Here is a 15,055-nt window from a genome sequence, read left to right as displayed (position 1 = left end):
TCAGAGAGCCCTTGGGCTAGTCCTGTAGTCCTTGTGCCAAAACCTCACACCCAAGATGGTAAGAGAGAGATGAGGTTTTGCGTGGATTACAGAGGTCTCAATGCTGTCACTAGGACAGATGCCCACCCAATACCTAGGGCAGATGAGCTCATTGACAGACTGGCAGCTGCTAAGTTTTTGAGCACATTTGACCTGACAGCAGGCTACTGGCAAATCAGGCTAGCTGAGAATGCAAAGGCCAAAACTGCTTTCTCGACCCCAGGAGGACATTATCAATTTGTGGTAATGCCCTTTGGTTTGAAGAATGCACCTGCCACTTTCCAAAGGTTGGTGAATCAAGTCCTTACTGGGTTGGATGATTATTGTGCAGCTTATCTTGATGATATTGCTGTCTTTAGCTCCACCTGGGAGGATCACCTGGTCCACCTGAGGAATGTTTTAGAGGCCCTGCAAAAGGCAGGCCTCACTATCAAGGCCACTAAGTGCCAGATAGGGCAGAGCAAGGTTGTATACCTGGGCCACCTAGTTGGTGGGGGTCAGGTTCAACCACTGGAGAGCAAGATCCAGACCATAAAGGACTGGACTCCTCCAACTACCCAGACTCAGGTCAGAGCTTTCTTGGGCCTGACTGGGTACTACAGAAAGTTTGTTAAGAACTATGGGTCCATAGTGACACCACTTAATGACTTGACCTCCAAGAAGATGCCAAAGAAAGTTCAGTGGACAGTAAGCTGTCAAAAAGCATTTGATGACCTGAAGCAGGCCATGTGCAGTGCACCTATTCTGAAAAGTCCAGACTACTCCAAAGAGTTCATTGTCCAGACAGATGCTTCTGAGTTAGGTGTGGGAGCTGTTCTTTCACAACTGAATGTAGATGGTCAAGACCAGCCCATTGCTTTTATAAGTAGAAGGCTGACCCCTAGAGAGAAACGTTGGTCAGCTATTGAGAGGGAGGCCTTTGCTGTGGTTTGGGCCCTGAAGGAGCTGAGGCCATACTTGTTTGGCACTCACTTCAAGATTCAGACAGACCATAAGCCCCTCTTGTGGCTAAAAATCAGACGAAGGGTGAAAATCCCAAACTGCTTAGGTGGTCCATTTCCCTACAGGGGATGGACTTTACAGTGGAGCACCGGCCAGGTACTGACCATGGTCCATCCTTAAAAAAGCAGGGTCCGAGTCCGGGGACCGATACTTTTTCAGGAGCCGTGAGGGGGCGGATTTCGTCACCGCGGGAGTGAGGAACAACTCCACCGCGGGCTCCACCAGTCCCGGCACTAGAGGCAGCAGGGGGCGAGACATGTGTTTTTAGTGTAAAGTCTTGAATATCACGGACGTCGTGGGTGTCGGCACCGTCACCGTGATTCCCAACTTGGCTGCCCCCCTCAGCAGCACCTCCTGGAAGGAGACTAGATCGTCCACAGGAGACACCCTAGTCCCTGGTCAGTCCGACAGCGTCGGTGAGAAGTCCCTGGCCGAGGACCGTGTGCGTGACCTGGACCTGTGCCGCCTATGGCGCCGTCCTGATGTCGACGACGACCTCCTATGGCTCCGCGACCTTCTCCTCCTGGTGGAGCGGGAGCGCGACCTCCCCAGCTTCGGCCTGTCCGACGGTCTAGCCGGGCCCGGCGACCGTGGGTGTCGCGGCCTCGGCGTCCCCTGCGGCGGAGTCGGATACCTGGGCAGGGAGACCGACCGCGGTGGAACTGCAGGCGGCCCAACGGAGTGCGAGGTGGTGACGCCGGCTGTGGTGGCGGTGGAGGTGATGGTGGTTGTGGTGGTGGTGGAGGAGGAGTCGGTGGTCGTGGTGGCGGTGGCGGAGGTGGCGATGGCGTAGGGTTCCGAGGGGGTGTATACACCACGGAGTACCTCGATCCCGGCGACTCTGTTCCCCTCTTACTCCTGGCGTCTCCTCGATGTCGGCCGCTTCCTCGACGTCGATCTCCGTGACGTCGATCTCCTCTGTGACGTTGATCGTCTTCTCGACGTCGATCGTCTTCTCGACGTCGATCTCCTCTTCGACGTCGATCGTCTTCTCGACGTCGATCGTCTTCTCGACGTCGATCTCCATGACGTCGATCGCCGCGACCGCCTCGACGACTCGCCTCTTCGCCGACGGCGAACGGCGCTCTCCCCTCGACGGCGAGCGCCGACGCCGGGCCTGATCTCGCCGCCGATGGCTCGACGGCGACGACGTCGTCGGAGAAGATGCCGTCGACGGCGGCCTGTTCAGCCCCTTCGACGTCGATGCCGCTTCTCCCCAGAGCCCTGGGGAGATGGCGAACAGACCGTAGTCATCCCCCTCGACGCCGCCGTCAACGCCCTCGACGTCGACGGGGAGTGGGGACGTTTGCTGGTCTTCCTGCCCCTGGGGAGCCCCCCAGAGGCCTCAGCATGGGCAGAATCAGCCCCTCCAGACACACCTCGTGCCTTCAGCTTTCTGTCCTCCAGGACCTGGAGCCTGATCTTCTTCCTCTCTCTCAGGGTCCTGGCTGAAAAAGAGCGGCAAATCTCACACTCCTCAGGCACGTGGGACTGGGGAAGGCAGACGATGCACACCCTGTGTGTGTCTGACTTAGCCTTTTTTTTCCACAATCAGGACACTTGTCGAACAAGCCAGACATGCTGATAACACCAGAAGGAAAAAGGACTTTCTAACACTTGAAAAGTAATAAATAACCCTTGAAAAGGGAGAGCTCAATGCTCCAGGGTCCTGCTAGCAGGAGCCGGAAAAAAGAACTGAAAGTAAAAGGGACCTGCTGTGCATTCTGGGATACTGGGAAAGTTCTGGAAAGTTTTCTTAAAGGCACAGTATCCTGTTCTGAGCCACATAATGGCAGCCTATGGGGCTTGTCTGTCCATTCCTTCCTCTCTATCATTCCAGAGGCTTTTGCTGGGAGAGGCAGGGTGTTTTTTCCCTTGTGGAGAAAAGCTGGACGGGCAGTGCTGTTTGTGGATGTTGGTGGAATTCTAGTTGAAGTACTGGACAGTGTAGCCTTGGGTATAGGCTGCATTATCTGTCTTTTAAATTAAATTCTCTCTTAAAGGTGGATGCAGGTCTGCATGATTTGACACCTTAAGAGATTATTTTTTATTGCTCCGGGGTCCCCGCACATGGGCGGGACTATTCACTAGATTATGACTATACACAGAGATCCCCTACTACAGAATCTAGAATAGGTTCATGCTGCAGCACTGTGAATATAAAATAGGTTAATGCTGCAGCACTGTGAATCTAGAATAGGTTTATGCTGCAGCACTGTGAATCTAGAATAGATGCATGCTGCAGCACTGTGAATCTAGGATAGGTTCATGATGCAGTACTGTGAATCTAGAATATGGTTATGCTGCAGCACTGTGAATCTAGAATAGGTTCATGATGCAGTACTGTGAATCTAGACTAGGTTTATGCTGCAGCACTGTGAATCTAGAATAGGTTTACGCTGCAGCACTGTGAATCTAGACTAGATGCATGCTGCAGCACTGTGAAACTAGGATAGGTTCATGATGCAGTACTGTGAATCTAGACTAGGTTTATGCTGCAGCACTGTGAATCTAGAATAGGTTTACGCTGCAGCACTGTGAATCTAGACTAGATGCATGCTGCAGCACTGTGAAACTAGGATAGGTTCATGATGCAGTACTGTGAATCTAGAATAAGTTTATGCTGCAGCACTGTGAATCTAGAATAGGTTCATGCTGCAGCACTGTGAATATACAATCGGTTAATGCTGCAGCACTGTGAATCTAGAATAGCTTTATGCTGCAGCACTGTGAATCTAGAATAGATGCATGCTGCAGCACTGTGAATCTAGAATAGATGCATGCTGCAGCACTGTGAAACTAGGATAGGTTCATGATGCAGCACTGTGAATCTAGGAGAGGTTTATGCTGCAGCACTGTGAATCTAGAATAGATGCATGCTGCAGCACTGTGAATGTAGGATAGGTTCATGCTGCAGCACTGTGAATCTAGGATAGGTTCATGGTGCAGTAATGTGAAGCTAGGGTAGGTTCATGCTGCAGCACTGTGAATCTAGGATAGGTTTATGCAGCACTGTGAATCTTAGAAGAGGTTCATGCTGCAGCACTGTGAATCTAGGATAGATTCATGCTGCAGCACTGTGAATCTCGGATAGGTGCATGCTGCAAAAAGGGGGAGTGTTGGGGAGCAGGAGCGCCGGTTCAAGGGTCTGCGGGGGGGGGCAGATGAGAAAGATAGAAGTCACTGTGAGAGTGCAAGGGAGACAGAATATGGACAGAGATTCTGAGCTGGGCTGTCGAGAGGAGGGACTACCAAAGAGGCAAGAGTGAAAGAGAAGAGAGACAGAACAGGGTGGAGCAGAAATGACCGACAGGACTGGAGCCTCCCCCACCACAGGGTGGGGTAGAAGTGACAGGACACAGAATACAGACAGGGTCTCCCTCACCACAGGGTTGGGTGGAAGTGACAGGACACAGAAGGACAGACAGGGCCTCCCTCACCACAGGGTTCGGAGGGAGTGATAGTGACAGGACAGACAGGGCTTCGCCTCACTACAGGGTGGGGTGGAAGTGATAGGACACAGACAGACAGGGCTGAAGCCTCCCCCACCGCACGGTGGGGTAGAAGTGACAGGACACAGAAGGACAGACAGGGCCTCCCCCACCACAGGGTTGGCTGGAAGTGAAAGTGACACAGAAGGACAGACAGGGCCTCCCCCACCGCAGGGTTGGCTGGAAGTGAAAGTGACACAGAAGGACAGACAGGGCTGCAGCCTCCCCCACCACAGTGTAGCGGGAGCACGGCTGCCCCGAACTCACCCTCCCCGATGACGTCCTCCGTGGTGACCCAATCCGGGTCGATCTCCCGGGTGAACTGCTGGAAGGCCTGGGCCGGGTCCTGGTAGGCGAGCAGGTCCACGTAGGGCTTCAGAAGCACCTTCTCTTCTGCACAGGGGGGGGGGGGCAGACAACCATTATAGGAGCCAAAGCGAACCCCACTGCACCCTAGCACCCACAGCCCCCCCTGCGCCCTAGCTCCCACCTTAACAGAGCACCCCAGCACCCACCTCCACAGTGCACCCTAGCATCCACCCCCACAGCCCCCCCTGCACCCTAACACCCACCCCCACAGACCCCCCTACACCCTAGCTCCCACCCCAACAGAGCACCCCACAGTGCACCCCACTACACCCTAGCACCCACTCCCACAGGCCCCCTGCGCCCTAGCACCCACCCCCATAGAGCACCCCTCTACACCCTAGCACCCACCCCCACAGGCCCCCCTGCACCCTAGCTCCCACCTTAACAGAGCACCCTACTACACCCGAGCAACCACCCCCACAGGCCCCCCTGCACCCTAGCACCCACCCCCACAGGCCCCCTGCACCCTAGCTCCCACCCCCACCGTACACCCCACTGCACCCTAGCACCCACCCCCACAGTGCACCACACTGCACCCTAGCACCCACCCCAACAGTGCACCCCACTGCACCCTAGCTCCCACCCCCAGAACACCCCACAGTACACCCCACTACACCCGAGCACCCACCACCACAGGCCCCCCTGCACCCTAGCACCCACCACTACAGTGGACCCCACTACACCCGAGCACCCACCCGCACAGGCCCCCCTGCACCCTAACACCCACCCAAACAGTGCACCCCACTACACCCGAGCACCCACCCCCACAGTGCACCCATCCCCACACTGGCACTCACCCCCACAGAGCACCAAACAGTGCATCAGACTCTGGTACCTACCCCACTGTGTACCCTATCGCTCCCTGGCATCCACCCCCGCAGTGTACCCCACTACACCCTGGCACAACCCCTAATGTGCACCCTATCACAACGTGGCACCCACCTCCCCAGTGAAACCCTCTAGATCCTTTCACCCGCCCCCATGGTGCCCCCTATCATATCCCGGCACCCCCTCTCACTGGAAGGGCATGCCTCCTGCGGATCACGGGGTGAAGCTCAGAAGCAGGGTAATGTCACCACCACAGGGGGCGCTCCCTCAAGCAGGATCCGCACCAGCCCTGCCCACCCCGAATACAGGAGACCCCCACTCTTCCATCAATTCCAGCAGTGACCTCTGCAGTGACCTCTGACCCCTGCCAGCTGCGCCTCCTCTAGTAGCGTGCTATGCACCCACAAACAACAGAGCCGGGGCACTACCAGAACCAAAGACATCACCCGATAGGTGCATTTAACGAGAAGGGTGAACCTGGAGCATGGCGCTTTCTAGCGCCTTGAAGCGCCCCAGGGGGCGGAGCTTACCTCTGTCCGAGCCCGTGAAGCTGCAGTCAGCTCGGCCTCCTTTGCGGCGGGACCGTCTGAAGAACAAACAATTTATAAGAGGTCAGTCATCCTGGTGTGTCACCCCCATACTCTGCTCCGCCGAGGGACCTCCACCCTGAGAAGAGCACCCCACAATATATCAGAGAGAGTCAGCCATCCTGGTGTGTCACCCCCATCCTCTGCTCCGCCGAGGGACCTCCACCCTGAGAAGAGCACCCCCTGGGGCTTGTACACAGCTCTGGCAGTGCACCTCACCCCTGATCTCCCTCACTCCTAGGCTCCCTCACCCCTGGGCTCCCTCACCCCTGGGGGCTCCCTCACTCCTAGGCTCCCTCACCCCTGGGCTCCCTCACCCCTGGGCTCCCTCACTCCTGGGCTCCCTCACTCCTGGGCTCCCTCACTCCTGGACTCCCTCACCCCTGGGCTCCCTTACTTCTAGGCTCCCTCTCTCCTGGGCCCCCTCACCCCTGGGGCTCCCTCACTCCTGGGCTCCATCACCACTGGGCTCCCTCACTCCTGGGCTCACTCACCCCTGGTCTCCCTCACTCCTGGGCTCACTCACTCCTGGGCTCCATCACTCCTGGGCTCCCTCACCCCTGGAGGCTCCCTCACCCCTGGGCTCCATCACTCCTGGGCTCCCTCACCCCTGGGCTCCATCACTCCTGGGCTCCCTCACCCCTGATCTCCCTCACTCTTGGGCTCCATCACTCCTGGGCTCCATCACTCCTGGGCTCCCTCACCCCTGGGCTCCCTCACCCCTGGGCTCCATCACTCCTGGGCTCCCTCACCCCTGGGCTCCATCACTCCTAGGCTCCCTCACCCCTGGGCTCCCTCACCCCTGGGGGCTCCCTCACTCCTAGGCTCCCTCACCCCTGGGCTCCCTCACCCCTGGGCTCCCTCACCCCTGGGCTCCCTCACTCCTGGGCTCCCTCACTCCTGGGCTCCCTCACTCCTGGACTCCCTCACCCCTGGGCTCCCTTACTTCTAGGCTCCCTCTCTCCTGGGCCCCCTCACCCCTGGGGCTCCCTCACTCCTGGGCTCCATCACCACTGGGCTCCCTCACTCCTGGGCTCACTCACCCCTGATCTCCCTCACTCCTGGGCTCACTCACTCCTGGGCTCCATCACTCCTGGGCTCCCTCACCCCTGGAGGCTCCCTCACCCCTGGGCTCCATCACTCCTGGGCTCCCTCACCCCTGGGCTCCATCACTCCTGGGCTCCCTCACCCCTGATCTCCCTCACTCTTGGGCTCCATCACTCCTGGGCTCCATCACTCCTGGGCTCCCTCACCCCTGGGCTCCCTCACCCCTGGGCTCCATCACTCCTGGGCTCCCTCACCCCTGGGCTCCATCACTCCTGGGCTCCCTCACCCCTGGAGGCTCCCTCACTCCTGGGCTCCATCACTCCCGAGCTCCCTCACTCCTGAGCTCCCTCACTCCTGATCTCCCTCACCCCTGATCTCCCTCACTCTTGGGCTCCATCACTCCTGGGCTCCATCACTCCTGGGCTCCCTCACCCCTGGGCTCCCTCACCCCTGGGCTCCATCACTCCTGGGCTCCCTCACCCCTGGAGGCTCCCTCACTCCTGGGCTCCATCACTCCCGAGCTCCCTCACTCCTGAGCTCCCTCACTCCTGAGCTCCCTCACTCCTGGGCTCCCTCACTCCTGGACTCCCACACCCCTGAGCTCCATCACTCCTGGTCCCCCTCACTCCTGGGCTCCCTCACTCCTGGGCTCCCTCACTCCCGGGCTCCCTCACTCCTGATCTCCCTCACTCCTGGGCCCCCTCACCCGTGGGCTCCCTCACTCCCGTGCTCCCTCACTCCTGGGCATCCTCACTCCTGATCTCCCTCACCCCTGGACTCCCTCACTCCTGGGCTCCCTCACTCCCGGGCTCCCTCACTCCTGATCTCCCTCACTCCTGGGCCCCCTCACCCGTGGGCTCCCTCACTCCCTAGGCTCCTTCACTCCCGGGCTCCCTCACTCCTGGGCTCCCTCACTCCTGGGCTCCATCACTCCTGGGCTCCATCACTCCTGGGCTCCATCACTCCTGGGCTCCCTCACTCCTGGACTCCCTCACCCCTGGGCTCCCTTATTCCTGGGCCCCCTCACCCCTGGGGGCTCCCTCACTCCTGGGCTCCATCACCCCTGAGCTCCCTCACCCCTGGGCTCCCTCACTCCTGGGCTCACTCACCCCTGATCTCCCTCACTCCTGGGCTCACTCACTCCTGGGCTCCATCACTCCTGGACTCCCACACCCCTGAGCTCCATCACTCCTGGTCTCCCTCACTCCTGGGCTCCCTCACTCCTGGACTCCCTCACTCCTGGACTCCCTCACTCCTGGGCTCCCTCACTCCTGGGCTCCCTCACTCCCGGGCTCCCTCACTCCCGGGCTCCCTCACTCCTGATCGCCCTCACTCCTGGGCCCCCTCACCCGTGGGCTCCCTCACTCCCGTGCTCCCTCACTCCTGGGCTCCCTCACTCCTGATCTCCCTCACTCCTGATCTCCCTCACTCCTGGGCTCCCTCACTCCCGGGCTCCCTCACTCCCGGGCTCCCTCACTCCTGATCTCCCTCACTCCTGGGCCCCCTCGCCCGTGGGCTCCCTCACTCCCGTGCTCCCTCACTCCTGGGCTCCCTCACTCCTGGGCTCCCTCACCCCTGGGCTCCCTCACTCCTGGGCCCCCTCACCCGTGGGCTCCCTCACTCCCGTGCTCCCTCACTCCCGGGCTCCCTCACTCCTGGGCCCCCTCACCCGTGGGCTCCCTCACTCCCGTGCTCCCTCACTCCTGGGCTCCCTCACTCCTGGGCTCCCTCACTCCTGATCTCCCTCACCCCTGGACTCCCTCACTCCTGGGCTCCCTCACTCCCAGGCTCCCTCACTCCTGATCTCCCTCACTCCTGGGCCCCCTCGCCCGTGGGCTCCCTCACTCCCGTGCTCCCTCACTCCTGGGCTCCCTCACTCCTGGGCTCCCTCACCCCTGGGCTCCCTCACTCCTGGGCCCCCTCACCCGTGGGCTCCCTCACTCCCGTGCTCCCTCACTCCCGGGCTCCCTCACTCCTGGGCCCCCTCACCCGTGGGCTCCCTCACTCCCGTGCTCCCTCACTCCTGGGCTCCCTCACTCCTGGGCTCCCTCACTCCTGATCTCCCTCACCCCTGGACTCCCTCACTCCTGGGCTCCCTCACTCCCAGGCTCCCTCACTCCTGATCTCCCTCACTCCTGGGCCCCCTCGCCCGTGGGCTCCCTCACTCCCGTGCTCCCTCACTCCCGGGCTTCCTCACTCCTGGGATCCCTCACCCCTGGGCTCCCTCACTCCTGGGCTCCCTCACTGCTGGGCTCCCTCACTGCTGGGCTCCCTCACTCCTGATCTCCATCCCTCCCTCACTCCTGGGCTTCCTCACTCCTGGGCTCCCTCACCCCTGGGCTCCCTCACTCCTGGGCTCCTTCACTCCTGGGCTCCATCACTCCCGAGCTCCCTCACTCCTGGGCCCCCTCACCCGTGGGCTCCCTCACTCCTGGGCTCCCTCACTCCTGGGCTCCCTCACCCCTGGGCTCACTCACTCCTGGGCTCCATCACTCCTGGGCTCCCTCACCCCTGGAGGCTTCCTCACCCCTGGAGGCTCCCTCACTCCTGAGCTCCATCAGTCCTGGGCTCCCTCACTCCCGGGCTCCCTCACTCCTGGGCTCCCTCACTCCTGATCTCCATCACTCCCTCACTCCTGGGCTCCCTCACTCCCGGGCCCCCTCACTCCTGGGCTCCCTCACTCCTGATCTCCATCACTCCCTCACTCCTGGGCTCCCTCACTCCCGGGCCCCCTCACTCCTGGGCTCCCTCACTCCTGATCTCCATCATTCCCTCACTCCTGGGCTCCATCACTCCCGAGCTCCCTCACTCCTGGGCCCCCTCACCCGTGGGCTCCCTCACTCCTGGGCTCCCTCACTCCTGGGCTCCCTCACCCCTGGAGGCTTCCTCACCCCTGGAGGCTCCCTCACTCCTGGGCTCCCTCACTCCCGGGCTCCCTCACTCCTGGGCTCCCTCACTCCCGGGCCCCCTCACTCCTGGGCTCCCTCACTCCTGATCTCCATCACTCCCTCACTCCTGGGCTCCCTCACTCCCGGGCCCCCTCACTCCTGGGCTCCCTCACTCCTGATCTCCATCACTCCCTCACTCCTGGACTCCCTCACCCCTGGGGGCTCCCTCACTCCTAGGCTCCCTCACTCCTGGGCTCCCTCACCCCTGCTAGACTATCTCTGCTCCTAGGCGTAGCCCCATCGATGCCCCCCACTCCTGCCCCGCAGCGCCCCTTCCCTCCCCCCTCCGTACCTCACACCGGGGGGTCCTTTCCTACCTGCGCCGGATGTAGACGACGAGCACGAGGACTGCAGCCCCCACCAGCACCGCCACAGCAATGGCAGCCGCCTCCCCCGCCGACAGGCCCTTGGGGTCTGAAAGAGAGAGGGAGGGGGTCACCCTTAGGGCATCAGTGGAGCAGAGCAGCCCGACCCCAGAGGCTCCCAGGACACAAGGAACAGATGCAAGACGAGGGAGGGCAGGGAAGGGCAGAGAGGACAGGGAGGGGGCAGAGTGGGCAGGGAAGGGGCAGAGAGGGCAGGGAGGGGGCAGAGAGGACAGGGAAGACAGGGAAGGGGCAGAGAGGTGGCAGAGAGGGCAGGGGGGTGGTAGAGAGGGCAGGGAGGGGGCAGAGTGGGCAGCGAAGGGGCAGAGTGGACAGGGAAGACAGGGAAGGGGCAGAGAGGGGGCAGAGAGGGCAGGAGGTGGCAGAGAGGGCAGGGAGGGGGCAGAGAGGGAAGGGTAGGGGCAGAGAGGGAAGGGTAGGGGCAGAGAGGGCAGGGAAGGGGCAGAGAGGGCAGGGAGGTGGCAGAGAGGGAAGGGGCAGAGAGGGCAGGGGGTGGCAGAGAGGGCAGGGAAGGGGCAGAGAGGGCAGGGGGTGGCAGAGAGGGCAGGGAGGGGGCAGAGAGGGAAGGGTAGGGGCAGAGAGGGCAGGGAAGGGGCAGAGAGGGCAGGGAGGTGGCAGAGGGGGAAGGGGCAGAGAGGGCAGGGGGTGGCAGAGAGGGCAGGGAAGGGGCAGAGAGGTCAGGGGGTGGCAGAGAGGGCAGGGAAGGGGCAGAGAGGGCAGGGAAGGAGCAGAGAGGGAGTCACATTTAGGGCATCAGTGGAGCAGAACAGCCCGACCCCAGAGGCTTCCAAAACACAAGGAAAAGATGCAACACGAGAAGAGCAATGGAGGCAACAGCCCCCGACTCCCCCCCCCCCCCCGACGACCCATAGATGGATCCAACCTCACAGAGTGAAGATAGAGGCCAGACGACGGACGAGACCACAAGAGGGGGCTCCCCTGCCTTGGACTGAGTGCACTCTGTGCGCAGGCCTGAGACTGAGTGTAACCTGTGTGCAGGCCTTGGACTGAGTGTAACCTGTCTGCGGGCCTTGGACTGAGTGTAACCTGTCTGCGGGCCTTGGACTGAGTGTAACCTGTGTGCGGGCCTTGGACTGAGTGTAACCTGTCTGCAGGCCTTGGACTGAGTGTAACCTGTCTGCGGGCCTTGGACTGAGTGTAAGCTGTCTGCGGGCTTTGGACTGAGTGTAACCTGTCTGCGGGCCTTGGACTGAGTGTAACCTGTGTGCAGGCCTTGGACTGAGTGTAAGCTGTCTGCGGGCCTTGGACTGAGTGTAACCTGTGTGCAGGCCTTGGACTGAGTGTAAGCTGTCTGCGGGCCTTGGACTGAGTGTAACCTGTGTGCGGGCCTTGGACTGAGTGTAACCTGTGTGCAGGCCTTGGACTGAGTGTAAGCTGTCTGCGGGCCTTGGACTGAGTGTAACCTGTGTGCGGGCCTTGGACTGAGTGTAACCTGTGTGCAGGCCTTGGACTGAGTGTAACCTGTCTGCGGGCCTTGGACTGAGTGTAACCTGTGTGCGGGCCTTGGACTGAGTGCAACCTGTCTGCGGGCCTTGGACTGAGTGTAACCTGTGTGCGGGCCTTGGACTGAGTGTAACCTGTCTGCGGGCTTTGGACTGAGTGTAACCTGTCTGCGGGCCTTGGACTGAGTGTAACCTGTCTGCGGGCCTTGGACTGAGTGTAACCTGTGTGCAGGCCTTGGACTGAGTGTAACCTGTCTGCGGGCCTTGGACTGAGTGTAACCTGTCTGCGGGCCTTGGACTGAGTGTAACCTGTCTGCGGGCCTTGGACTGAGTGTAACCTGTCTGCAGGCCTTGGACTGAGTGTAAGCTGTCTGCGGGCCTTGGACTGAGTGTAACCTGTGTGCGGGCCTTGGACTGAGTGTAAGCTGTCTGCGGGCCTTGGACTGAGTGTAACCTGTGTGCAGGCCTTGGACTGAGTGTAAGCTGTCTGCGGGCCTTGGACTGAGTGTAACCTGTGTGCAGGCCTTGGACTGAGTGTAAGCTGTCTGCGGGCCTTGGACTGAGTGTAACCTGTGTGCGGGCCTTGGACTGAGTGTAACCTGTCTGCGGGCCTTGGACTGAGTGTAACCTGTGTGCGGGCCTTGGACTGAGTGTAACCTGTCTGCGGGCTTTGGACTGAGTGTAACCTGTCTGCGGGCCTTGGACTGAGTGTAACCTGTCTGCGGGCCTTGGACTGAGTGTAACTTGTGTGCAGGCCTTGGACTGAGTGTAACCTGTCTGCGGGCCTTGGACTGAGTGTAACCTGTGTGCGGGCCTTGGACTAAGTGTAACCTGTGTGCAGGCCTTGGACTGAGTGTAACCTGTCTGCGGGCCTTGGACTGAGTGTAACCTGTCTGCGGGCCTTTTGACTGAGTGTAACCTGTGTGCGGGCTTTGGACTGAGTGTAACCTGTCTGCGGGCTTTGGACTGAGTGTAACCTGTCTGCGGGCCTTGGACTGAGTGTAACCTGTCTGCGGGCCTTGAACTGACTGTAACCTGTCTGCGGGCCTTGGACTGACTGTAATCTGTGTGCAGGCCTTGGACTGAGTGTAACCTGTCTGCGGGCCTTGGACATAGTGTAACCTGTCTGCGGGCCTTGGACTGAGTGTAACCTGTGTGCGGGCCTTGGACTGAGTGTAACCTGTGTGCGGGCTTTGGACTGAGTGTAACCTGTCTGCGGGCCTTGGACTGAGTGTAACCTGTCTGCGGGCCTTGGACTGAGTGTAACCTGTGTGCGGGCCTTGGACTGAGTGTAACCTGTGTGCGGGCCTTGGACTGAGTGTAACCTGTGTGCAGGCCTTGGACTGAGTGTAACCTGTCTGCGGGCCTTGGACTGAGTGTAACCTGTGTGCGGGCCTTGGACTGAGTGTAACCTGTGTGCGGGCCTTGGACTGAGTGTAACCTGTGTGCGGGCTTTGGACTGAGTGTAACCTGTCTGCGGGCTTTGGACTGAGTGTAACCTGTCTGCGGGCCTTGGACTGAGTGTAACCTGTCTGCGGGCCTTGGACTGAGTGTAACCTGTGTGCGGGCCTTGGACTGAGTGTAACCTGTGTGCGGGCCTTGGACTGAGTGTAACCTGTCTGCGGGCCTTGGACTGAGTGTAACCTGTGTGCAGGCCTTGGACTGAGTGTAACCTGTCTGCGGGCCTTGGACTGAGTGTAACCTGTCTGCGGGCCTTTTGACTGAGTGTAACCTGTGTGCGGGCTTTGGACTGAGTGTAACCTGTCTGCGGGCTTTGGACTGAGTGTAACCTGTCTGCGGGCCTTGGACTGAGTGTAACCTGTCTGCGGGCCTTGAACTGACTGTAACCTGTCTGCGGGCCTTGGACTGACTGTAACCTGTGTCCAGGCCTTGGACTGAGTGTAACCTGTCTGCGGGCCTTGGACTGAGTGTAACCTGTCTGCGGGCCTTGGACTGAGTGTAACCTGTGTGCGGGCTTTGGACTGAGTGTAACCTGTCTGCGGGCCTTGGACTGAGTGTAACCTGTCTGCGGGCCTTGGACTGAGTGTAACCTGTCTGCGGGCCTTGGACTGAGTGTAACCTGTCTGCGGGCCTTGGACTGAGTGTAACCTGTCTGCGGGCCTTGGACTGAGTGTAACCTGTCTGCGGGCTTTGGACTGAGTGTAACCTGTCTGCGGGCTTTGGACTGAGTGTAACCTGTCTGCGGGCTTTGGACTGAGTGTAACCTGTCTGCGGGCCTTGAACTGACTGTAACCTGTCTGCGGGCCTTGGACTGACTGTAACCTGTGTCCAGGCCTTGGACTGAGTGTAACCTGTCTGCGGGCCTTGGACTGAGTGTAACCTGTCTGCGGGCCTTGGACTGAGTGTAACCTGTGTGCGGGCCTTGGACTGAGTGTAACCTGTGTGCGGGCTTTGGACTGAGTGTAACCTGTCTGCGGGCCTTGGACTGAGTGTAACCTGTCTGCGGGCCTTGGACTGAGTGTAACCTGTCTGCGGGCCTTGGACTGAGTGTAACCTGTGTGCGGGCCTTGGACTGAGTGTAACCTGTCTGCGGGCCTTGGACTGAGTGTAACCTGTGTGCGGGCCTTGGACTGAGTGTAACCTGTGTGCGGGCTTTGGACTGAGTGTAACCTGTCTGCGGGCCTTGGACTGAGTGTAACCTGTCTGCGGGCCTTGGACTGAGTGTAACCTGTGTGCGGGCCTTGGACTGAGTGTAACCTGTGTGCAGGCCTTGGACTGAGTGTAACCTGTCTGTGGGCCTTGGACTGAGTGTAACCTGTGTGCGGGCCTTGGACTGAGTGTAACCTGTCTGCGGGCCTTGGACTGAGTGTAACCTGTGTGCGGGCCTTGGACTGAGTGTAACCTGTCTGCGGGCTTTGGACTGAGTGTAACCTG

General features: G+C 60.1%; 1 protein-coding gene across 1 annotated transcript in view; it reads right to left on the bottom strand.

The window, feature by feature from the left end:
- The window catches only part of EPHA1 (EPH receptor A1), a 271,028-nt gene that overhangs the window by 85,131 nt on the left and 170,842 nt on the right, over positions 1–15,055 (bottom strand). The window contains exons 8-10 of the mRNA XM_085620345.1: positions 10,629–10,725; positions 6,260–6,315; positions 4,800–4,925 (exon numbers count right to left, since the gene is read on the bottom strand). Of these exons, the coding sequence (XP_085476471.1) occupies positions 4,800–4,925; positions 6,260–6,315; positions 10,629–10,725 (279 nt within the window). The remainder of the gene's footprint in view (positions 1–4,799; positions 4,926–6,259; positions 6,316–10,628; positions 10,726–15,055) is intronic.

Source organism: Triturus cristatus, chromosome 7, assembly GCF_964204655.1.
Source record: "Triturus cristatus chromosome 7, aTriCri1.1, whole genome shotgun sequence".
In the NCBI taxonomy this organism is placed as follows: Eukaryota; Metazoa; Chordata; class Amphibia; order Caudata; family Salamandridae; genus Triturus; species Triturus cristatus.
This window is presented reverse-complemented; position numbering and strand designations above follow the sequence as displayed.